The sequence below is a fragment of the Chroicocephalus ridibundus genome, chromosome 13 (genome assembly GCF_963924245.1).
Source record: "Chroicocephalus ridibundus chromosome 13, bChrRid1.1, whole genome shotgun sequence".
NCBI classification, from domain to species: Eukaryota; Metazoa; Chordata; class Aves; order Charadriiformes; family Laridae; genus Chroicocephalus; species Chroicocephalus ridibundus.
In genome coordinates, this window is record NC_086296.1 from 10,173,615 (window position 1) to 10,197,251 (window position 23,637).

General features: G+C 43.5%; 1 protein-coding gene across 16 annotated transcripts in view; it reads left to right on the top strand.

Annotated features, from left to right (window-relative positions):
* Positions 1–23,637, top strand: part of FBRSL1 (fibrosin like 1) — a 544,157-nt gene that overhangs the window by 223,442 nt on the left and 297,078 nt on the right. For all 16 annotated transcript variants that reach the window (XM_063350636.1, XM_063350643.1, XM_063350651.1 and 13 more), the window contains exon 3: positions 17,247–17,348. In XM_063350636.1, coding sequence (XP_063206706.1) covers positions 17,247–17,348 — 102 coding nt within the window. The remainder of the gene's footprint in view (positions 1–17,246; positions 17,349–23,637) is intronic.

A 23,637-nucleotide genomic window follows, 5' to 3' on the forward strand; every position in this document is an offset into this window, starting at 1 on the left:
GTTTGTAGAAAAACATTAATTAGCAGTCTTTTTGAAGTTGTTTATCAATAGTTCCCATGTTTATTTTGCAAGCATGTATTGGCTCGAAAGGACAAGCAAAAGGATGCTAAAGCTAGCCTGAAGTGACGGAGGCACCCATTGCATGATTCTCTGTGATTACCATTGTTCCATTATGCTAGGTGTTTATTACAATTAATTAAATACTCCCTTGCCAGAGCAGCCGGGGTCATGGTAATTGTCACTGTGGGAGAACTGATGCTGTTGCAGCAATAGGCTGGGTACTTTGAGGACACCCACCTTTTTCTTGTCTCTTTTCTCCATGTTTCTTGCTAACAAAAGAAAGGCCCCATGTGGCCTCATGGGCAGTTTATAATGTCTAGTCATAGCTGGGACATGCTTTTAACAACAGAGAAGTAACCTTGTCACCTGCACCACGTCCGCTGGCTCAGAAAGCCCCCAAATCCCCAGTTTCCTGGAGGAAGAACTTCCCTCACCACCCATAAGTTCATATTTGTCCCTAAAAGCCAGGGATCGGTTTTGCTTCGATGCTTCAGAAGGAAAGGGCTGTAGGCGCAAAACCCCCTCTCCCCACCAAGTCAATCCAAAATCCAGATTTTACAGTTTAAGTCCAAGAAAACCCAGCACCGGCAGATTGCTCTTAGCCCCTGCCTGGCAGGGTGTTGATTAATAATTTGAACCTGCAAATCCTCTTTCAACTTCTGTGAAATCTAAATTGTCCATCTGAGGCTTGCTTCTTTCAAAACAATTCTACTGTGATTTTCACTGCCAGCATAATTCTTTGTAAAATAGATAACCCTGTCAGTGGCAAAGCTGCGCCGCACACCTGGAAGGCAGCACAGCTGCCTGAGTGCTGGCGTACAAATGTGGAGAGGAGGCGATAACTGGAGAAGATCAGAATTTAAACTGAGTTCAGTTCAGATATATCCAGCTGTATTCTGCTTCCTTTGTGCTGTACTATATATATTTGTCTGTTTCAGGAGATTTTTTTTTTAATTTTTTTTTTAAAGGCTGAAATTTTGAGGGTAGAGCATGATAGATTAGAATCTCAACGCGTTTAGGAGTCGGGGTACCTGAGGCACTTCAGAAAATCTCAGCTTTAGGACTCACCAGAAGATAATGGTGCAGCCACTTATTCACTGAATAGAAGCAGGTCACTGTTAGATCCTGCTCCTGCCGCTGCATTCTCCCTGTGGGCAGGAGGAGGTGAATTTTTGGGATAAAACAAAAGAGGTTTCCATGAGATGAGTTACGGGCTTTTCCCCAGGTAGGCTGCGAGGTGGGAGCGTGCTGGTGGATGGTTTTTAGGAAGGACAATACCGAGCGTTGACAAACATGGCATAGTTTGTGAACTTACCTTGTTGTGAGATGCTTTCATGTTTCACACTTAGCTATTCTGTTTCCATTTTGGCTCCTTTTTTTATGGTTTTGGGAAAAGGATATCATTTTACTCTTGCATCAGTGCAAATCCATAGTAATTCTATTAATGAAAGAAAAAGAAATGGTTTTAGAAACCGTGAGAAAAAGAATCACCTCTGGTGTTTTTGAAAAAGGACTTTGTTTTCCCCGTAATTCAATATTGCTCTGTCGTCTCAATAATGAGAGTTCAGCTCGTAATGGCAGCACATTACAAGAAAGGCTGTACAATTTAAACATGTTGTAAATCCAACTAATAAGTATAAATTGATTTTTAAAGGGAAAAAAAGTGCACAAAACTAGTCTTATACCATATGTTTCAACTCTACCAGAAACCTTACTTGAATGGTATTTCAATGTGCTTTACCTATTGTGTTGCAAACTTTTTCAGGCTCTGTCAAGTTGTAGTAAAGCTTTTAAAATACAGATGGTGGTAAAATCCCCAGTGGAAAACAGACTTCTATTTCAAACTTCAGTTCTGTTTTTTTCTCTTCTAGTTCATAGCAGATTTTGACAGATCAGAAGAAATATTCACAGCTTGATGCAGCTGGATTCTTCTTTGGCATGAGCAGAAACATCTGGCCTCAAAACAGTGCATTTTACCAAAGGGCCAAAATACATGCACATGCATCTGTTGTGCTAGTATATTTTCCTGTGAACTCAAATATTAATTGCTTTGTTTTGCTGAGACAACAGTGTTAGTTCAGTGAATAAGATTGTTTCCTTTAGCCCTCTGTTAATGTTTCCTTTAGCAGTAATATTGTTTTAAATAGGAAACTGTCAGGTACGTTGTGAATAGCAGCAAGGTAAAGTGTTTTGAGCAAGGATATTTATAGTGCAATGGTATCTAGACATGTACTGTTATACGGAATTTGCATATCAACTGAGACAACTATTAGCGCAAAAGCTCCACGTGAGACCGGTTTTACATCTCTAGGAGACTCGTTCAATTTTTGCATCATAATTTTAGAGGCTTTTGCCATTCCCATTTGCTACTTCTGCTGTCCTCTTGCTGCTCATCCACAGGCAGCAACAGGGGAACATTAAAGATCTGAATAATTACTTGACTGTCTAGCTCTACCTGTAGTTCCGCCTTGGTGAATTTTGTTATTTTAGGCCTTGTTTCTTCTCCCACACTCGCTCTTACAGAAAGAGCTACAGGTCAGAGAAGTCCTTTTGCTGGCTTTTGGTCTCTGGATTGAGCTTTCTGTTTCGTTTCCGCTGGTTACAGCGGTTCTGGGCCCCACTGCTGCTTGTGACAGCCCGTGGGTATTGCCCAAATCTGTATCCGAGGTACGTCGAAGCCTCCTGCCTTCGGGCAGCACTGAGGCACAGGTCTTTCTGCCCAAAGTAAAACCTCACTGTCCCATCTGTCAAGAGCAGTCCTGAATCCCCATGTGTCTTCCCAGGAGCAAAGGCGTGCTCCCTTATCCCTCTTCCACAAAGCCTTCCCATCTCGTGGCTTCGTTTTTTCACGCTTTATCTCTGTGCCTCTTCTTACTGAAATGTTTCCTGTGGAGGTGTGGGGTTTCCATGCACTATCCAAAAAAGCAACAATTCCTTTTTTTGCTTTCTCAGCAAGCTCTACTCTGTTAACGTTGTACTTTTTTTCTAAGAAATATTTGCTTACGCATCATCCAGGGAGAATGATCTTGTGGTTAAGATGCAAGATGGTTGCTATTAAAAGCTGCAGTGCTAAAAGCCATCCAGTTTTCTCTGCAGTTGTAGTCCTAGCCTTATCCCAGGTCCATTGCTTGATGTTCCCAAACTCATCGGATCTTTTCATTCCATCTGAGAAACTGGGACGATACTACTACCCACTGCGTGTCCTTGCTGTTTAAACTTGATGGGTGTTTGCAGAGTACTTGGAGATGCTCTCAGGAAATATTAGTAGAATCATTAATAAATGCATCTTGCTGCTATTGTGTTATCCTCTAAGGTGCTGTTTGTGTAACTCTAGACTTTCCCACTGAACAAGTAGAGAAAACAGATGCTTGTTACTGTTTAAAATACCTTTCTGCACCAAATGTGACAAGGAAGATAAGTGCTTCCTGCAGCTAAGACCATTCTTAACGGGAAGGACTGTAGCAGTCTAACTTGACTGAGCTGTTACCTTAATTTTGCTTTAAAAGCTGCTTCTTCCAGGTCAAGTTAGACTGATTCATAATTTATTTAATCTGGACAAAACTAAGGTTTGGCTTAAAGCTCAACAAGCCTGCTATGCATCATTTACAGCAGTTTAAGTTAGCTTCAAATCAGGCTTTTAGTTAAACTAGGGGACTTGTTTATTTTGATGCTTGACAGGCCTTTGTGCCCTCTGTGAAGTGACGCGGGCGCAATGGCTCACATTTCTTGGGGGACTGCCTGCGGCAGGTTTCCCCTCCTCTGACCCCGGCTCAGCACAGCCAGGCTCCCTTCTGAGAGGGAGGATGTCTCGCCTCACTGGGAGCAATCCAGACCAGTGGCTGACCTTCGGTAGCTGGTGCGAGTGTCAGCCTCGCAGTTACTTCTGCAGTTTGTCCTTTCAGCTGTATCAGGATGCAGTGTACGCATCTGGAGGAACGTGGCCTTCCAGCTGCAGGGAGAGGATTACTCCTCAGCAGGACATGCAAACGTGGTTTTTTCTTTTTTCTTTTTTTGTCTGTAACCATCACAAGAAGAATAATCTGAGCCAAACAGTTTGGGGTTGGATTTTGGAGGCGTACTAGTAAGGAAGAGCACTCAGAACAAGGACACTGGAGTTAGCTTTTTTTTTTTGTCATGACAGCATGAAATCCAAATCCTGTTTCTCACTCTAAGCTACGCTGTTTCAGCCCGTCCATTTGTGTCTTAGAAATTTTTAAAACTATGGCTGTAGGGAAAACGTAGTTAGTGCCAAGCCACTCTTGTGCCGCACATCATGAGAGTACAGTATAGGCCAACAAGAAGCATCTTCCTCCGCTATAAATTGATGCAGTTTATGTTATCTAGGAACCTTACGTAGGGCAGGCTCCCAGTCCGTCTTTACTGAGCTTTCTATGCTTTCTTTGCTTCTTTCCGTCTTTTGGTAATGTGCTGTGTCCCCTGATGACAACAAGTGTCAACCAGCTCTTTCACAGAGCTCTGGACTCTGCGCTGCTTTTGGAAGAGCTGCTTCCTGTTCCTCAGCTGCGAATGTTGATCTCAAAGTTCAGTAATCATTAGCTAAAATAATTGTCACCCCTTTTTAGTTATCCAGGGCTGAAAATTACCAAAGGGCTTCACCTTAGTTGCTCTGGCTGTAATTATTCTTAGATTTTTGTTTTCCTCAGGATGTCAAGCAGCAAACAGGACGTCCCCTGGGCATTTAGAGGAAATTGCTTCTGTGTTGCTTTGTGGAGCTGGCTGTGCTTGCTTGGTAATTTAACACTGTTTTCTCAAACGAAAAAGCTTGCTGTGGGGGTGTAGGATCTCATGGCCTTGCTCAAAGTTTCCTCAACAACAGCGATGTCTTCACCGATCACAACGGGTCATCACAACCGGACAGCAGTGATGTTTCACGTTGGCTCTGCTTCAAGTGCAGAGCCAGGGGACCCGCTTTCCAGACCTGCAGAGATGTAACATTTGCTCTGATTCTTGCCAGAGTAGCTTGGGTCATCTGCTAGTGCGGGGAGCCTGAAGAAAATGGCTCTGGTTCTTTTTGGGACTTACTGAAGCAGCTGTGGTTAGCTTTCCGTTGTCTGTGGGTGAGGAGGGACAAAGATGTCTGCCAGGGAAAGGAGAGGTCCCAGGAGGTCTAGACAGAGGGCAAGGTAGGGCCTTGGTAGAGTTTAAATTAGCGATAAAAGCAAGTTGTAGGTCTGACTAGAACAAGGTAGAAGTTGGACTAGAAATATGTGCAGGGTGTGCGTGGGGGTTGTCTCTGCTTTGCCAAATTCACATCATACCACAGCTCATGCCAGCCATCCACCAGTTCCCTCTGCTTTGAAGTGGTGGTTCTCTTGCCTTTAATGCCAGCTTTTCCCCCAGCTGCTGCTGTGCCGGAGCCTTGCTCCTAGAGGTTTTACAGGGTTGTCAGAAATAACGCGGGGAGGTAATGAAGATCAGTTCAGGGACGTGATGGTGGGCTGGTTGCAGAATGGCTGGAAACACTCGATGTTAGGCCTGATCCTGTGTGTGTGAAAAACTGTCTGTTATCTCCTGTGATTTAAACTATGCCACTGTAGCTTAACCTTACGCCAGTGCTGGCCAAAAAAACTGGTTGGGTCTCTGGTTGGCATCCATTTCTGCTACACTTGAGCTCCCAGATGTTCAGAGGCCAGGGTGTGACCATACTGCGAGGGTATGGGACGAGCTTGTGGCTGTGGCTCTGTCTGCTCAGTGCTGTTGTCTTTGACAGCAGTTTCAGTAAAATTCATCATTCCCTGGGCAGCCTTTGTATTTATTTATTTACTTTGTTTCTTTTCTTTTTTCACTTTAGTTCATTAATTGCATGTGTGGCTTTATCTGGAAAAAATTGCAAGTAATTTATGCATGCCTACAGTAGCATATGTTTTATATATTGGGTTTATAGGGATGGTACTGATTCCTGAATTAATTTGAACTGCAAATTGTTGTTGTATCTGCACACAGTATGTCTTTTCTTTTTTTAACATGTATTATATGACACACATCTGCTGGTGTTTTAATTGTGTTATTGTGGTGCCTCGGAGTCCTAGTAATGAATTTGAAACCCTACTGTACTAAGCACGGGTTTTTCACATGGGACGCTTGCGGGGTTTGAGTGAATTGTTCAGCGAGAATGTGGATGCTTTTGTCCCTGCCTTGAGCTACAGACAAGAGCCCACAGGGTTTGCAGGCTGCCGTTACAAAATCCTCCTTCACCATCCATCAGCATCAGGATGGTAACTTTTGTTCCCAGCTCTAAGTAAGGAGAGATCTGCAGCCACACTGGGATAGCTGCTGGCAGTTTTTGCTTTTTTGATGGCAGTTTGATTGATCTCTCTGGTCCACATAAGAAGGACTTGGATCAGTTCAGGACAACTCTCCAAGTTTGTACCACAGCTTAGACTGTAGCTGCCATGGGTTGTCAGTTCAGAAGAGCTTTGCCTTGCTGTCTCCTGGGGAAGGCTGTAGACCAAGCCAGCCTGTTACTTTAATTCTCATCCATGCTGTATCCAGGAGAAGGTGGCCTTGCTTTCCTTGCTCTGGGGTTGGATTAGTTCCCTTTGGTTTCAGCATTATGCTGGAAGATCATATGGATGTGCTTGTCCACTGTGATGCTCCCAGCTTTTCCCGAGTGAGCAGCTCTGTTTGGCAGGGTAGTCTCTCTTCTATAGTGGCTATAGGCGGCCACCTTCGTTCCTCCTAACCATAGTGTAGCTCTGCTTTGGGATATGTGATTTGTAATCAGGTGTGTTTTTCAAGAAATCCAAGCTGCTGCCAAAAACTGCCTTCCCCTCCTCTTCCTTATTTATTTCTAAGCAGGTGTTGTTGGCATCTATGCATTGTATCTGCAGTGGCCTTGAAATATTTTTCTCAAATATTGATGGCACTACTGAATAAAAGCAAGCCTTGTTTAAAACCTTTTACCTTCTGTAGCAAACACTGATGATTATTTATTGACACTACTTTTTGAGAATTTAGCCAATGTGTTCCTCAGTAAATATATGCTTTGTTGATATTCATATAGTGCTAATTTTTATCTGAATGTCTTGCAGTACGAGTGCATCAGGAATCCTGAATGTGTCACATTTATCCAGTACCCTTTTCAACCAAACTTATCAAAGAAATGAAACCAGGCTTATTCAAGAAGATTAATTTTCCAGAAAAACCTGGTTGACTGAAATAGTTTAATTCAGTCAATTGAATCCAGTATTGGCGTTTTTTCTTCTTCTGTTCAAGCCTGGTATCGCAGCGATGTACCTATAGCTGCCCAGCCAGTCCTGGTTGCTCCTTTGAAATGTTTCTCCAATATTTTTTTTCCAGTTTTCTCAGTGGCTATTCCAAGATCTATTAAAACATCTGCATGCACGTGGTCTCCATTCTAGGGCTTGTGCAACAGATCTGGACTTTGTTCATAGCAAATGTTGTCTAATACATTCCTTTTGTTATCAGAAGACTGAGGAATGAGTCTGTTTTCCTCCGAGGACAAAGCAGAACTGCATTGAATGTTTTTGCCTATCTGACATCATTAGTAATGTGTTTACCTTGCTTTTTTTACTGTCTCTTACTAAAATCACTTTTGAAGGTTATCATCACCTTTTGTCTTCGATTTATCTTTGATTCAAAGCCCTTGCTTTTGGTGGGTAAATATTACTAGAATAGCAATACTGTAGCATACAGAAAGATTTTTCTTGGTTGAATTTCCTAATATATTTTGAAATATCTCCTGCAGCTTTGGACAATTTAATGTGTATATTAAATCTACTTTTGCTTTGAACATCACAGCTGTTGATATTAGCCTTTAATAGATGGTATCTGTATGCGTAGATGGCAGCAATGTTGAAGCTGTCAATTCTGATTGCCTCCTACATGGTGTTTAAAAGCATTGTGTAAACTCAGCCTAATTTGGTCCGTTTGCTCCAGCTGAACACAGCTCTTTCCTCGCTAAATGGATGCTTAGTCAATCGTACCTCCTTCCTGCTCAGAGTTACTTCCCTCGCAGTGGTCCTTTCGATATGGTCAGCTGCGCTGGGGTTGGTAACACTTGATGCATCTGTTGTAAGAGTCCTAAGCTGATCTTTAGCGTTTCCATTTCTTTCCCATCACTGAAAAAATGTGCAAAATCAACTTCTCATTTGATGCATATTGGATGGCATTTTATAACCGAGAATCACAGATTCGAATCACCTTAATGGGTAACTTGAAGATACAAATCTTATTTAGTAACTTGCTCAGAGGCTTTCAGCTCTCTCATCATATTTATTGGATGCTATTCCTTTAGCCCTGTTGCTAAATTAAAGTGTAGTTAGGGCATCCGACTCTGGCTGAGCATTACAGCTGGTAAAGTAATTATTAGGTGCTGCCTTTTTGTTGGTGGTGATTATGTCTGTCCCTTGTCCAGCTATGGTTTCATTGTCATCTCCCAGCTTTACAGGCTGCTTTTCTTCAGTCACCAAGTAGTGCGTGTCTTTTTTTTGTCTTTTTTTTTCTTTTTTTTTTTTTAATTTACGTCTACACATGCCTGCCTTTATTTATAAACACAGATTGAGGTGCCCCAATAAGTTTATTTGATTTCTCAGGGTTTTCTTCACCGAGGGAGTGCGGGGGGTCCTGACTTTTTTTCTCTGGCAATTGCTTATGGTCTGCCTTCCACAACAGGACCTGAGATAAGTCATCACTTGTGGTGGGTACTATTTTGATACGTGTTGGGCTGGTTTTGTGCTGTAGCCCATGAATCTCAAAATCGTGTTACCCCTTTATCGCCTTGTCTGCCTCTCCAGGCGGTCCCATAGGTGCCCCTGCGCGCATCCTGTTGTGGAAGGCAGGTTTTAGCTAAATTGGTTAGGAATGCTATTTACCCTTCACCAGTCAAAGTCTCACTCCTGCACACACGCTCGCTTGCTGTAACGTAAGCAGGTCTACACTGACACAGTTTATCATTGACGTATGTCAAACCCAGATTTTCCCAGCTGTCTACTACCATCTGCCAAGTACGGCTGGGGGCATGCAGAGTGCAGTTTGCTATGCAGGCCTGATGGCAGCTGTAAAATCGAGCAGTTTTGCCTGCTTAAGCACCAGCTCTTTTCCAAAATAAGCATTAGCTCTCGCATCGCAGTGAGCCGCCCGATCCTGAGAGCACAGGGAAGCGGTGCCGGCTCTGCTCCGCAGCCGAGGCCACCTGCCAGCTGAGAAGCTGTGAAAGATGTTTGTGGCGGTTCCAGTGCATCGGTTGAGCTGCAAAAATGCCAACCCTGATGCTCCTCATGGCCTCTCTGCTCCGGGCACTAGTGAAAAAGGCTTCCCCAGTCCCCAGCAGCACTGTCCTACTCTTTTGGCCATACCGCTTAAAAATTGTGAGGTCAAACATAGTTTCTCTCTAGTTAGGTATTTAGAAAGGCAAAGGAAGTCAGGCAGGGTTTAGTAGAGTCTGCATGGGCACTGCAGAAAGCCTCGGGCTGCACGCATCTCTGGTCCTAGCCTGAGATTTGCGTTGCATGGTGAGCGGTACGTACGGGAGCGCAGAGATGTGGGAGCAGACCTGGAGAAGTGTCTCTGGGAGAGCTAAAGCTGAGCTCAATGTAGGATGTTACTCTGTCAAATAGGAGCAGCATGTAGCAACTCATCCAAAAGCTGCAAAGGCAATGGACCACACCAGATGAGCTTGGTTTTCATTGTTTTGAAAATGTAAGATGACCCTCATGACTAGTTACAAGATTTAAGATTAAAAGTTAGGCTATTAATGAGTAGTTAACGTTGCTCAAGCAGCTGAGAAACAATAGCTTTTAAGTATTTTGATATTTTAATATTACTTTTTATTACAGTAAGATGTTGTACTTGCCTTCCTGTAGCAGCCAACTCTGACAGCTTCTAAGCACGGAAATCCTTTGCTAACATTAGTTCCATTTCTTTGCGTCCCAGAGAGAGGTAAAAATTAACCAACATGTTACAGACTGCAAAACTGCAATACAGGTTATTTAAGTAACTTATCCAGAGGAAGCAGATAAGCCAGGATTAGAACACAGAAGTCTGCATACCAGTCAAATGTATAAACTCTAAGCTTCTGAAAAACATACTTTCTGAACGAATGTGGTTTGTTGTTTGGTGTTTTTTTTTTTTTTAAAAAAACTATTTTCCTTCTGTATTGTAACTTAACGCTGCTGCTGTTTTCCTCTTCATCACAGTAAGTAAAAATGGACATGTCATATTTAAAATGAGCTATAGCTGAGATAGCCGATCACAACATCCACAGCAGCACCACCCAATTAGAAAATCTACTCTAATCTAACCTGATGCTACTGTCATTTTTTAAAATGAGTCCTGCTTCAATCATAAAATCCTTAGACCATAACATTGCTTTCTACGCCATATGTCCTTATTTAGAGGAAAAAAAATGATTGCACCCTTAATTCAAAGGGAACGTTTCCCTCTGAGCCAGAACTCAATAAAATGTATCAAAAAAATTGTGGAAAAGGGCAAGCAAAGAAAATCAAATTGCAGCGTGTGAAACGATTTAAGGAGGGACCTGGGGAATACATAATCTCCAAACTGCCAAGTTAGAGCAAGTATAAAATATACAAACAAGCCTGATATTTTTCCCAGTTGATCTCATTATGAGGTATGCTTGGGATAGATAAATTTTGTTAGAATGCATTAAGGCTGGATTTTCAAGGAAACAAGTCAAAAGTAATGTGTTTAGCCGATTCCACCTTGTTTTGATACATGGGTCTTTTCAGGCTTAAAGAAGTACATTTTTAAAGCCAAATGGTTTGTTTTGTTTCAGCATTAAAACCAGAGGCAACTGGGTGACTTTTTTTTTTCCCCACTTTCTGGAAAACAGACGTTTATAATTCCAGTGTGCTCTTTAATCATTGGGGTAGAGCTCTGTGCAGTATGTTTCACTGCCACTTATTGTTGCCTGCTTAAAATACACTGAACTAGCCTTGAGTGCGATCCCTTAACAGACTGTTTCGTCCACAAATAGTACTTTTTCCAAGTCTCCAATATATTTTAATTAAATTGTCCATTTGTATTTATTAAGGCAGTTTACTGTCTCCTGCTGTAGAAAGCTGCTACTGCTGATAGTCTACCAAGAGAAACATCAGCTTATCTGGGAGTTGATAATAAAATGCAAGCATATGTTAGCAAAAAGGTCTTCCCAAAATGTTGTTTAAGCATCATTTTCATGTTTGTTGGGAAGGGGACAGGCCATACAATTAGTTTTGATAAGGCTTTGGAACAGTTGTTCTTAACAATTCTTGTAGCCATGGGGAATCATAATCTTCGTTAGTGTGAATGTTATCTGCAGAAAATTTTTCTTCCTTAGATTGACCCTAGAGAAAGAGTCGAAAAAGGGTCCTTTGGCAGAGCAGATGATGAAGCCATTACACACTGATGAGATGTAAAGTGGTGTTCAGTTTAGATAGATGAGCATGATAAGGTGGATTCATCCCTATCGCTGGTGATCTGAAAGCTTGGACCTAAACTCTGGGACTTGGATGCCTCTCAGCTGTACCTGCTTATCTCCAAGTAGCTTGTGCCAAAATAGATTTGCCATGAAGTCAGTAAAATCCTAAATCGGAAGGTTGTGTTTGGTCTGTCCTTTCTCTCAAAGCCAATGAAAATTGATTTTTCCAGAGCTCTAAAAAGGAATTAACCTTTTTTTTTCTCGAGGAGTTAACGTGTTCCTGAAAGGACGGACCTTGGCTGAGTGCCCTTTGCCCCTTCTGGTCTGGAAGGGCTTCTTTGTTTTCATGGGACCATTCCCAGCTCCCAAGCGTAGCACAAAGTAGGTGGGTGCCATTCCTGCCAGTGCTTGTCCACTGGCGGAGGTGAGAGGATTAGTGGATTAATAGATCCATCTGAGCCACCAGAACAGGCATCTCTGAGATGAATATTTTAATTATGTCTCTCCCCGAGGGCGCTGCTTTCTGTCTTGCCTTCAGAACAGCACAGAAGGAGGTTGTTGGGAATTTCTTTTCCCATCATGTGTGTCTGCAAGACCTGTTTTGTAGAAAGCAGACACAAACCCAAGCAACAGCAAGAGGTTTAAAATCAGACTGCTGTGACTTTAAGAGAAAGAAAAAAAAAAACTGTTAAGGAAGGAAAATAAAAATCCCACAGCCTGTTGTAGCAGCTGTAGCTTCAGATCGTGTGGAAAATGAAGGCAGATGATTCAATTTGGCCTGTGCCCCGAGTACATTTCCAAATGCTTCTGTGTGTGCGCAAGATAATGAACAAATATATTGAGATGGCACAAGATCAGTCCGAGTTTGCCGCTGCGCAAGCCGTGGAGCTCCCAGTAGGAGCGCACTAGCTGTGCTGGGTTAATGGGGGTGAGGGTCGGGAAGCCCAGCACCTTTCAGAACAACTTAAGAAAAGAATTTGTCTCCTTTTGCCCCAGGCTCCCCGTGGCACTCAAACGGAGCTTGTGATAAATCGAAGTGTATTTATTAATAATGAGCAGGGGCAGCGTGCCCGTGATTTGAAAATAGGTGTGCCAAATAAAAATGTGCTTTCCTCTGACATCGGAAAAGCTTAAGTAAATGGAGAGCAGGCTGATCTATTATGATTAAAAAGCAGGGGCTGAGAGCCAGCAGAGTGGTAATGAAAAAGCCCTTTTAGGGAAGCAAGACCTGTTCTGCCCATTCACATATTCCTCCACCCCCGCCCCGTAAGGAGAAATAGGGAGGGGAAAGTTGGATGGGGGAGATGAAAAGGCAGCAGCAGTCCAGGATGGCAGAGCTGGACTTTAATGAGAGATGGAGTTATTACCGGAATGAGTTATGATATTTAATCATGCTACATGATGTCCAACCGTGCAAGGTTCATAATTCTTGGCTCCAAACGTGGCTTGGTACTGTCGGCAAGCACCTGCAGCATGCAAATTGATCGTGGCCTTACAAACCCACCGTACCTTGCCCCAAGCTGTTCCTTGCCAAGCCAGCCCGGTCTGCAGCGCTGGCCTGCTCCCACAGAGCTGGAAACGGCATCCTTCATCTTCTCACACACAGACTTATAGTTTCTGGTAGAAACTGAACCATAGCTATTGGGATCGCCTACCGCCAGCTTTTCTCTGGGGTGTGTGGTGTTGTCAGGTGTGTTATTTATCTTGCGGGAGCCTGCATTGGTCTGGTTTTTAAGCAGCCTTGGGTTTAATTAATGCTTTTGGAGAATTCTGTTAATTTCACTGATGAAATAGGAAATAGGCTCTGCTTGAGTAAAACTTTGCCACCTATTTACTGTTTCAGTGAATTCATGCTGATGCAAACAAACATCTTGCTGACTTAGAATTTGGATGAGGACAGGATTTGGCCTTTGGAAGAGATAAATTACCAAAATAACTTCAGTTGTCCCCTTTTTGCTCCAGCTTAGCCGTCCTGAAGTGACACAGCAGTCAACCTCCATTTCAGCAAAGATTCCCTCCCACCCCCAAGCCTGCGGAGCCCAGGCGGAGCAGCACCTTTCCCAAACACTCTATTGCCGAGCTTTGGGCATTGGGGTTGTTTGGAGACTTTTTGCTTCTCAGATGACTCCTACGATATTTTGAACAGACCTAAAGGCAATGCGATCAAACATACTCAGATTTGGCCCACATATGCTTCTACCTGCTGTTTCCTGAGCTTCTGTTTCGGCTCTGTTACGCTGAGTGGAAAGCGCCGTCTGGCAGGGCTGGAGAGGAGCCGGCGCTGCCGTCAAAGCAGAAAATAGCAGCGGGCTGTGTGGGTACTTTCCGACAAGCAAAGTCAACAAGCTGGAGAGCAGAGTCCTTCCTAAATGCTGCTTGTGAGCGATTTTAATGCTTTTCTGTGACAGCAGTAGGGCAGCTTTATCCAAGCGGAAAGGCAGCTTCTCTCGGTCAGCCCTCCCCTTCCCAAGCCTATGTTTAGATGGGTTTTGGCTCCTCTACCCTGAGGTATTTAACAATGGTGGCTGGTGTTGCTCTAGTGTCTGTGTAAGTCTCTGACAATGTGTTGTACAAGAAGACGTAGTGTGTTTTGTGTGTGAATTTGGGGAGTTGCTTATTGGTTGGGGCCTGTGTTGTGCTGAGGCGGCCATGAGGACCCCAGGCTGGGGCTGGGGCCCACCTCGCCTCAGGCCCACTGCGCCTTTGCGGACTCTAAAAAAGCAATAACCTTTTCAAAGGGAGAGGAATACTAGTTTTTATAGCAAAGCTCAATCAGGGAACAACATGGTCAGGAGGAATTTCTTCATCTCAAGTGAAAACACCCAGAGAAAATCACTAGAAATCAAGCAGCCAAGCCAGAAGCAACTTTGGGAAAGAAGCTTTTGACCAGTTTGCTAATACCCAGATCTGTAGAGAGTGCCTGTGAAACCAATGCATCCATTTAGCAGAACAACTTGTCCTCCTAGTTGGGTCCTGCATGTGGCTCATTAGGGTAATTACTGATGAATTAAGGCAGCTTGGCTCAGCGCTTGGGCTGCGGGTGTGCGGGCTCCCCTGCTGGCAGGCAGCAGGTGTAAATGAACAAGATCTGTCAAAAAGGCTGATGACCCTCTTAATTCACAGCAGCAAACTGGGGACAGAGGTAGTGCAGCAAGTTTAATAATTGATATTTACTTGGAAAGGTTAATGGCAGCAGTGATGCTTCTAATTTGCTTGCCCGTGCAAGACCTTGTCAGGTCAAATTGTCTCAATTTGTTACCGTGGGTGTAGGTGTAGTTTTCCTTTAATGAAATTCGGAGAAAAGAAACAGGTGGTGTGGGGAGCTGACTGTAACTCAAGAAAAACAGCAAAAGGTTGGAGTCTGGTAACAGGTTGGGTGAGCCTGTGCTAACTTTAAACAGCTGGCAGTTTAGTCTTTTTGAATTAATTCTGGTGAACATTTGCACTTGGGAAGGTGAAAGGATTTGGAATGGTGTAATTTATTTTTCCCTTAATTTGCAGCTGCCTAGGAGTTGTTTGGGTTAAAAGTGTAATAATTTTGACAGGCTTTGATGTGTTCCTAGGTGGGAGCAGTAGGATTATGGATCAGAAATCAGAAAGCCACAGAACTTGATGGGTATTTCTGGAGTGTATTTAGGGAAATTGTAATTCTATCCTTAATAGTTAAGTGGTTCCTGTTTCAGGGAGAAACAAAGCACCTGCTGTGTCTGGAAGCTTTGAAATTGGCAGGTCAGACACTTTACATCCAAGAGTTTCAGAAGAGCTGGCTGATGACTGGGAACCAGTAGAGTTGGATTTTGAGTAAGACCCAGATGATGGAAGGAAGCTGGTGTGCCGATGTTTTGAAAAGGCTGTAATTAATGGGGTACTGTCTTGGCATCAATCCAATCAAAGCAAGATAACGGGATAGCTGAAATTGTAGTTGGTTAATAAAGACCTAAAAAGAATAAAATAAGTGACTAACAATCATTTTATGTATTTAGAAAAAAAATCGTACCAAATCTCCGTAATTACATGTGGGGTTAAAGATTTGATGGATAATGGTCACAGTAGTGATGTAGTATAGTTGGATTTCTGTGCTTGGTGCTGTTGGCCTTTTTATTAAGGAAACAGACAATGTGGATTGAACACGACGAATTTCAAGTGGATTATTCCCTGCCTTTATACCTGATGCTGGTAGTTGGGAATGCAGGCTCACTGTCGGTTGGAAATGCTTCTAGCAGATCACAGCAGGGATTGCCTCTTGTTGCTGTGTTATTTGAACACTTGGACGTAGGAGCAAAGGTGAAAAATGGGTCTTGATAAAAGTTTGGTAGGTGGGCAACTTATTGGGGAGGTGGTTTGCGATGGAGGAGTCAGAACACTGATGCTGAGAATGGTTGTTGTGCGACAAGGTGGCCGTGAGCAAATTTGTATTTCTCACACTTTGACGTGTCTGAGTCTAAAAGTCTAATCCTAAGGAAGAATGTATATTGATGTAAGGCAGCAGAAAGGCATGCAGAGTAAGGACTTTAACCAGAAATATACTGTCGCTTGAATATGAGCATGATGCTTCCTCTGTATTCTTCCATACAAGCCTGTCCAGATCTGTATGCTCCAGACTGGATGAGTACTGGAGTTCATTCTGCATATAGTGTCTTGAATATGGTATTAAAATATTGATAGACTGTGTGACACTTAGTTGCAGCCATATCAAATGTCCATGGGAGTGTAGTGATCGGTATGCTCCCGGGTCCCAGGTGTCAGTGGCTGCGTGCCCACCGAGCACAGTTCCTGGTGCCGCAGCGACAGGGCTGTTCAGACACGCTGGGGTTCTATCAGAGCACCGTGAGCAAACCCTGCTAGCTACTGAGACTGCAGTGAAATAGGACAGAAAGAAACAAGGGGATTTTATTGCCATTAAAAGTACCAATTTGTACAAGCCGACATTTTAAATAGTGTAATTTAAATGGAACCAAACTGATATGAATAGAACCTATTAATAAATTAAACACTTCTTTCCACCCAATATTTCACAAGGGAATTAGCAGAATAATTTGTTAGTAAATGAGCCCAGGAATGAAGCTGTGAATGACATATCTATGCTATCCTTCTCCTCCCTCTGTAACACTCTTCGCAGATGTAAGCGGAAAGTTGCTGTGATTTCAGACATTGGTGCCTCTCAGATATATACACACACAAGCACAACTTCCAGTGAAGGAAGGATGATTTAATGCTTAGAGAACCATCCCTGGCTGTAAGAGTTAATCACACTCTACTTCAAATCTTGTGCGTTATCTCAAGCAAGTTGTTTGAGGCCAGTATCTGTCATGGTATTTAGGCACCTGGCCATCATGCTGGTACCGACCTCTCAGTGCCATCGCTGGCGGTAGCCCGAAGGCACATCTCCAGACTAGCAACCGGAGACCTGGCTGTTGGGTCAGCGGTGGCCCAGCAGCAAGCTGCACTACTGACACACCAGCGTCACAGCCGGGGTTTGCTGGTAGCAACGAGTGAAGGGGGTTTGTCTGCCCGCTTCCTTCTCGCATCAGACCCTAGGACTTCGGCACAACCTTGCCTGCTTCCAGGAGTGCTAAAAGCACCCCTTCCCTCGCATGTTAGCAAAAGGGAATATGGACACAGGTGGTCAAGCACAACTTCAGAGAAGCCCCGTGCATTCAAAAGCATCCTCTCTAGGGTGCCGTGGGCGTAGGATTGAAACTGAACCGCTGTTGGCAACCTCGGGAACAGGTGGCAGAGCAGTGCTTGAAAATCTCCTTTTTCCCCCTCCTTCTTCTCCCTCTAGATGAAGGTCCCTACAAGCAGAAGTGGCAGAAATAGCGAGGAAGACAGCATCAGGGAGGCCACAAGCTCTCAGCGGAGCAGCTCAAGGGACCGTCTCAGTGATGTAAGTACCATTCAGGAGAAAGCATCGCTTCATTGCAGCAATTCCCACTGCTGACATGGCTTTTCATAAATCTTGCTGAACAAATGTTGGCATCCAGAGGTCACTGTGTAATAACTTTTTTTTTTATATCATGATTGAGTGTTATGGCATAAGTGGTTGAGCTGCCTTGCAAACACTATAATCATGGTGCAAATAATACGATAAGCGAAAGATCAGAGATGGGAAAACAAAATGGAATTGTTATTCCTCGGGGAGAAATGGCTTGATGTTTTGTTTTGTTTTCTCAAAGAAGTTGTGTTAAAAAGCTTTTTGCAGTATCTTTGGGTTTAGCTACTGCACATAATCACGTAGTTTGGGTGCAAAGTCAGTGCATCTAATTTTATGCTTCCTGCCTCCAAGATACGAAAGGTTTTGGGGGGAAAGCTGTCTTTCTCTCTGGAAATTCGATGGTACATTGAGTGAAATGTTATGATAAAACAAAAGCAAACGGTGCCTTAGTGTGTAAACACACAAATGAGCTTTTGAGTCACCGAGAAATCAATGGCAGTGCTGGGATAATTTTATATGAAGGCTTTTTGTGTTAGCAATTAGCATTTCGCCTTCATTAAAACATGATTTTTTACTAATTAGGACCTTTCCCGTTAGGAGAGATTTAAATGAAGAACAATAATCAAACGCTGGCACGAGCATGTCTGAAATATTAAATTTGCCATTTCAATGGCAAGCCACAGAAATCCCAGAGCGAGTGGTTTTCATGTTGAGTTCTATTAATGTAAAATATGCTTCATAACTAAAACCTGTCACAGAAAACGGCTCACACCAGCTAAATTCAATTGGACAGTTAATTTAGCTTTAAAATTGAAAACACTACCTCCGCTTCAGGATGCAAAAGGAAGGAGGGGGGAAAGCCTTTGATAAGTGTAATGTATTTGCTATTAAGGCTTTCAGAGCCCATTCTACAGGAGGAGAAGGGAGAAAAAGGGGAAAAAATGGCTCCCACAAATGTGTTTAAAAGCTGAAAGTATTTATTAAAAATGTCAGCAGAAAAGTGCTTTTGGCAGATTAAAGCGGGATTCAGCTTGACAGCTCTGACAGGGAAATGTGACGGGGGAAAATTCTCTCTACATGTTTGGAGTGCGAATGGGGCGCTGTAAACAGCCGACGCAGTGGGAGGAAGAGAAAAATAACATGTCCTGTGATCTGCTTCCAGGATTGTGAACCCACGCGCCGCGGTGGGGGAAGTCGGCAAGGGGGGGGCCCTTTGGACAAATCCCCTTGCTGCAGGGCGTCTTTGACTGTGTTATTAGTCAATAATGATCGTAATTTTATATATACACGTCTATTTATGCGATTCTCTCCTTCCCCTCCCCTTGGCCACTCTTGACAGGTATGGGAGCAGGGGCGCCTGGTAGCATTGCTGTACCATAATGTGGGGCCACCGGAGAGGAATAACATATTCAGATGAAGCGATTAGCTTAGGTCAAAGCATTAAGTGGTCTTGGAGACTTCTCTTGTTAAGCCGATACAATTCTAGTTTTTCTCCTCCTTTCCCTTTGCCTCCAGTGTTGCAGGCTGAGCCTGCAGGAATTGAGTCTGAGTGCCTAATTCCTGTAAAATCTTCAAAGCTATTTCAGCAGCCAGTGAAATTCAGTGGGAAACAGGCACTCTGTTCTTTTTCAGTCAATGGGGACGTTTGGGTAGTGCCTGAAGGCCGGGGCACACTTCAGAGGTTTGCTGAAGCTGCTCTCATGACCTGGCAACCCATTGCAAATGAGAATTTTTCAAATTAGTAATTAAACAGTTTGAAAAGTAGGGTTCATGAATCACAGAATGCTCTTCGTTCGTTATTTGACGAGTGCAATTTAGCTTTAATTACGTATAACACTTCCTCCGTACTAGTAAATGTTCTGTAGTCTATTAGTGACTGTCAGAAAGTCTTAGAAAGTCCCGCGGGTGCAATCAGATGTTTTTCCCTATTTGTGTGCAGAGGAATAAGGCGGCAGACTTTTTCTTTTGTAGAGAGGGAGCAGGGAAGGGGAGAGAAGACGACGACATGCTGCTGAGTGTCAATTCCTGCAGGATTTTCTGTCCAGCCATGCCCGGTCCCTGTGCAGCTCTGAAGCCGTCTTTCCTGGCATGCTGTTTAAATAGCTGGTGTGCAGCCAGGCTGATGCACCCCCTTATGTGTGGCACTGAGGATTGAAAAGCCACTGGTAGTAAGGATGTAAAGGGACGGCAGGGACCATTTTTCTTTGCGGCCAGCAGTTACCCATGGAGGCTCCAGCCCACGGCTGTGCTGGGGTGGCCACCCCTCCTGGCACCTGGGCTGTTTCTTGCTCTCCCCTGAGTAGCTTTTCTGCTGTTTTGTGGTGCATTTGGTCTTCAGGACCGTTTTTCATGCTGCCTTTCCCTCCTATGTCTTTCCCCATTAACTTGGGTGAACAATGGAGTAAATGAGGCGGGAGGTGGCAGGTTGGGCTGCTGTGCGGCGGCACACAGCAGGTGTGGTGGGAAATGTGTGTCTGAAAGTGTTGGCTATAGCATTCAGCGTTGCCACCTTAGGAGCGCTGGAGTCCTCCCTCCAGCTTCATTGTCAGTCTCCATTTAGAAGGCGCTATTATGAACAGCTTAGCTCCTCTGTGTGATTTGTTTCTTGAGGTGACTTGTTCAATGGGATGCCAGCAAGTTGTTCTTTATTTACATTAATGCATGTCCTTAGTCTCTAATGGACCATGAAGTCAAGAGGTGGCCTGCCCTGTCGTGAAATAATTGCACTCTACAGAAAACTGAAGCAAATGATTGATTGTGTCTTGCACACACACACACACACACACACACAGAGCCATCAGTCTGTCCACAACAAAACCCAGAGCATTTTGCTGTTTCTTTGCCACAATGAAACTTCTGTGGGGAGAAAGCGCTACAACTTCATACTAAGACAGCAACTGTCTGTCTTGTGTAGTATATCTTTCCAGACATTACACAGAGTGTTGTTTATTATGGGTCATTGGGGAAAAAAATCCTTATTATGATCTAGTGAAATCATCTCTGGCTGCAGAGGTTTGATTTGTTGAGGCTGGTCTCTTCCCTGGGATGATGAAACTTTGGAGCAGAAAAGCAGAGAAGTTTTAGCCCAGGTTTGCACAGCAGATGGTGTGCCGAGGGGGAGAGGGGATGGGAATTTGCCACTTGTTTATGTTCCCAGTGTTGATGTAAAATTCCCTTAAAATCTACTACAAAGCTGACATCCCTATTACACGTGTACTCTGGGGTCTTCTACAACCAGCTCAAGTCAACAGCCTTTTTCCAAAATGGGATTTTCCTCTGCTGTCTTTCATAGTGAGGTAATTGGAAGTTGCCAGAGAATTAAGAGCCAGCTAAGCCATATTGCTATTTTGTTGTGTTGACCCAAGTAAAAGTGGAAGGCTTGAGCGTTTTGTTTTGGTTTTTCCCCATGTTCCATAATTGTCTTAATCTTTTCTGGTGTCCTGAACAGTCCAAAAATCCACACAGAGCCTTGTGTAATGGCTTTAAAAAAAGGTTTTTATCTTTTTCTTGACCCATCAGCTTAAGAACTGCCTGCTTTTTAATGGATTTTCTCCCTCGCTAAATTGAATGGATCGTCCCTCATTATCATTTAAATAGAAGCCTCACTCCCTGTGAACATGGAAAATTTGAATGTGGTAGTAGAGCTGTGATAATTTGAAATATTCGGAAGGTGGGGGCAAGGAGGGGGAGCAGGCGGCAGAGTGCAGAATTGCTGAATGTAATTGTCATGGATTCTCAATTTTGTTGCCACAAGATGGGAAAATAGACTAATAATTGTCTTCCAACCCTAGTAGAATAGTTGCCCTAGTTAGCCGGAGCTAACACTCTAATTGTCATGGGGGCACAGAGATGAATGAGGATGTATGCAGGGCACAGCCAGGGCTAAATTGAGTGATATACTAAGGCAAAGAGCAAATTGGCAATTATTGGCCCAGCTGAAAAGGTTGGCAGGTGTGCTGCTTTCTCACGAGCCCTTAGGGGGAAATTGGAAATATAAAATATCGACCATAAATACTCGCTGATTAGGAAATATGTTGCAAGAGGTGCTGGCCACTTAAGAGTCAAAACTCTCCTTTTCAAGGGATTCACTTCAGCTGTGCATAAAACCAGCAAGCGCTGCTACTAAGTTGATCAGAGCTTTTTCCTCTCATCCCCCATCCCCCAGGCTATCTTTTCTAATTTTCCATCATCCTAGCCTCATATGTTTGTTTGTTTTTCTTTAAACATAATAAGCGAAAAGCAGTCTTTTAGGATATGCAGAGATTTTCCTCTTGCTAAATGTTCTTTGATAAGTGTTTAGCATATTGTATAGACTGGATATAAAATTCTCTCTCTGGTAGATGAATACAAAATAACTTCTGTGATTTCTAATTCAAACAGTTCACTGTGATCTGCTTTTCTTTGTGTGCCATCACAGGCACTATCTCCCCCTTCCCTCCTACTTTCTGTGCCACGCTTCCCCTCCTGGGGCAAAGGGATTAAAGCAGCAGCAGGATACAAAGCTGCAGGTCTGTTACATGTGCCTCAGGCTGAAGTACCTTGCCAGGAGCATGATCAAATGAGCCTCTGAAGTGAGAATTTGGACCACAGTCGGACCACAGGTCCATATTTATCCACTTCACAAACTTTGGCACATGTGGGACACCTGGTCTTGGCTCCGGGCAGGGTGGCAGTGGGACAGCAGAGCTTGGCATGTCTCAGGCCAGGAACACCTCAGTGCAATAGTCAGAGATATTATTGAGAGCACTGAAGGAGTTTTTTGGAAGGCCTGCAAACTCTTTGTGGCACATGCTGTCTGTTGTTTCCCATGTATAACATGCTAGAATCTGATCCCCTATTTGAAGAGTGGAATAAGAGCATTTTAGAACTTAGAGAAATAAAGGTAGCAACAGGATAGTTTTAAGATCTCCTCCTCAAACCATGAGTCTTGGGAAACTGGTTTGAACATACATGCAAGGATTATGAAACTTCTCAAGTCATGTTCTTCTGGAGGCAAAAATTAATGTCTCTTCAGTGTATTATCTGCTTTTATCTTTGTGTCCCTCAGGATACTGAAAGCTTGCATTTAAACTGCTGCAGCAGAAATAATGAGCAAAGTTGTAATGACTTGCACAAAGCTTCAGGTAGTGGATGATAGCTAGGAAGAACGAAAGTCTGGAGAAGGTTTTGTGAAGTTGGCCGTGGGGTGATGGTTTGAATGTGAGCAGCACTCGTGCATGTTCCATGTGTTTTGGAAATGTGAGGTCTTTTCATATTATTTCTGGCTTCCTGTGTGCAGTTCATTTGTTCCTGCTCAGCACCCGTCTTTCCTTAGCTGTCTGTGGCCATCAGCTATAGGAATCTAAGTGTCTTGGTTGGAAAGTGTTCTGTAGCTCATCAAGCCAGTTACAGATGTTTAGACTTTGTGTAGTTTGATGTCTTACTGAACTGGTTTTGCAGTATTTACGAGCATAACCCTCTTTGTTTATCCAACATAATAAAATAAGTGAATTAAAGAAGGAACACATTCAAGTTTTGCATGACATCCAAAATCATTCATCATGTATTGTGGTTATCTTGACAGGTCCTGGTTTCTAATCAAAGTGAGCATCAGATGCACTCTGTGACCTTTTCCAAGTCAATTGCACTCATTGTATTAACAGACAGGAGTGTGACTATGGAAATTAGTTGTGTTTAAGAGACTAAGGTCTGGGATATCTTCTGCCCTAGGCCCTCTTTGCCCTCCTCCACACTTACCCCTCTCCATCTAAAACGGTTAAGTTTTGTAAAGGACTTGCTTGGAGAGCAAGATTTCTCCAGTATTCAAAGCTGAACCAATATTCTGTTTTTAAATGTTCTGTAAATGACCAAGTGGATGGGTAAACCTGCATGCTTCCTTGTGCCTCAGTGCTGTCTGACTGCAGAATCGGGCTAACTGAGAAATAGTGGAAGACAGGAAAAGCTGAGGTGAGTTTTCAGCCTGAACAAATGCTATAAAACATAATTAAAAATTAGTTCTCTCCATATTATTGATTAACTCTGAGTGCTAATCAACCAAATCAGGCTTACAGCATTGGGCAGTATGATAAGTTTGAGCCTGTGATTCAGTAAGGCACTAAATGTGAGCTGGGAAGTCTGCCTCAGTTCGCTCCTCTGCTGGGGACTCCTTGGGTGACACTGGCCATGTCTAAGTCTCTCTCTGCCTCAATTTCCACACTAACATGGATGTGACATTCATAGCAGTGCTAGGAGGTTCGTTCTG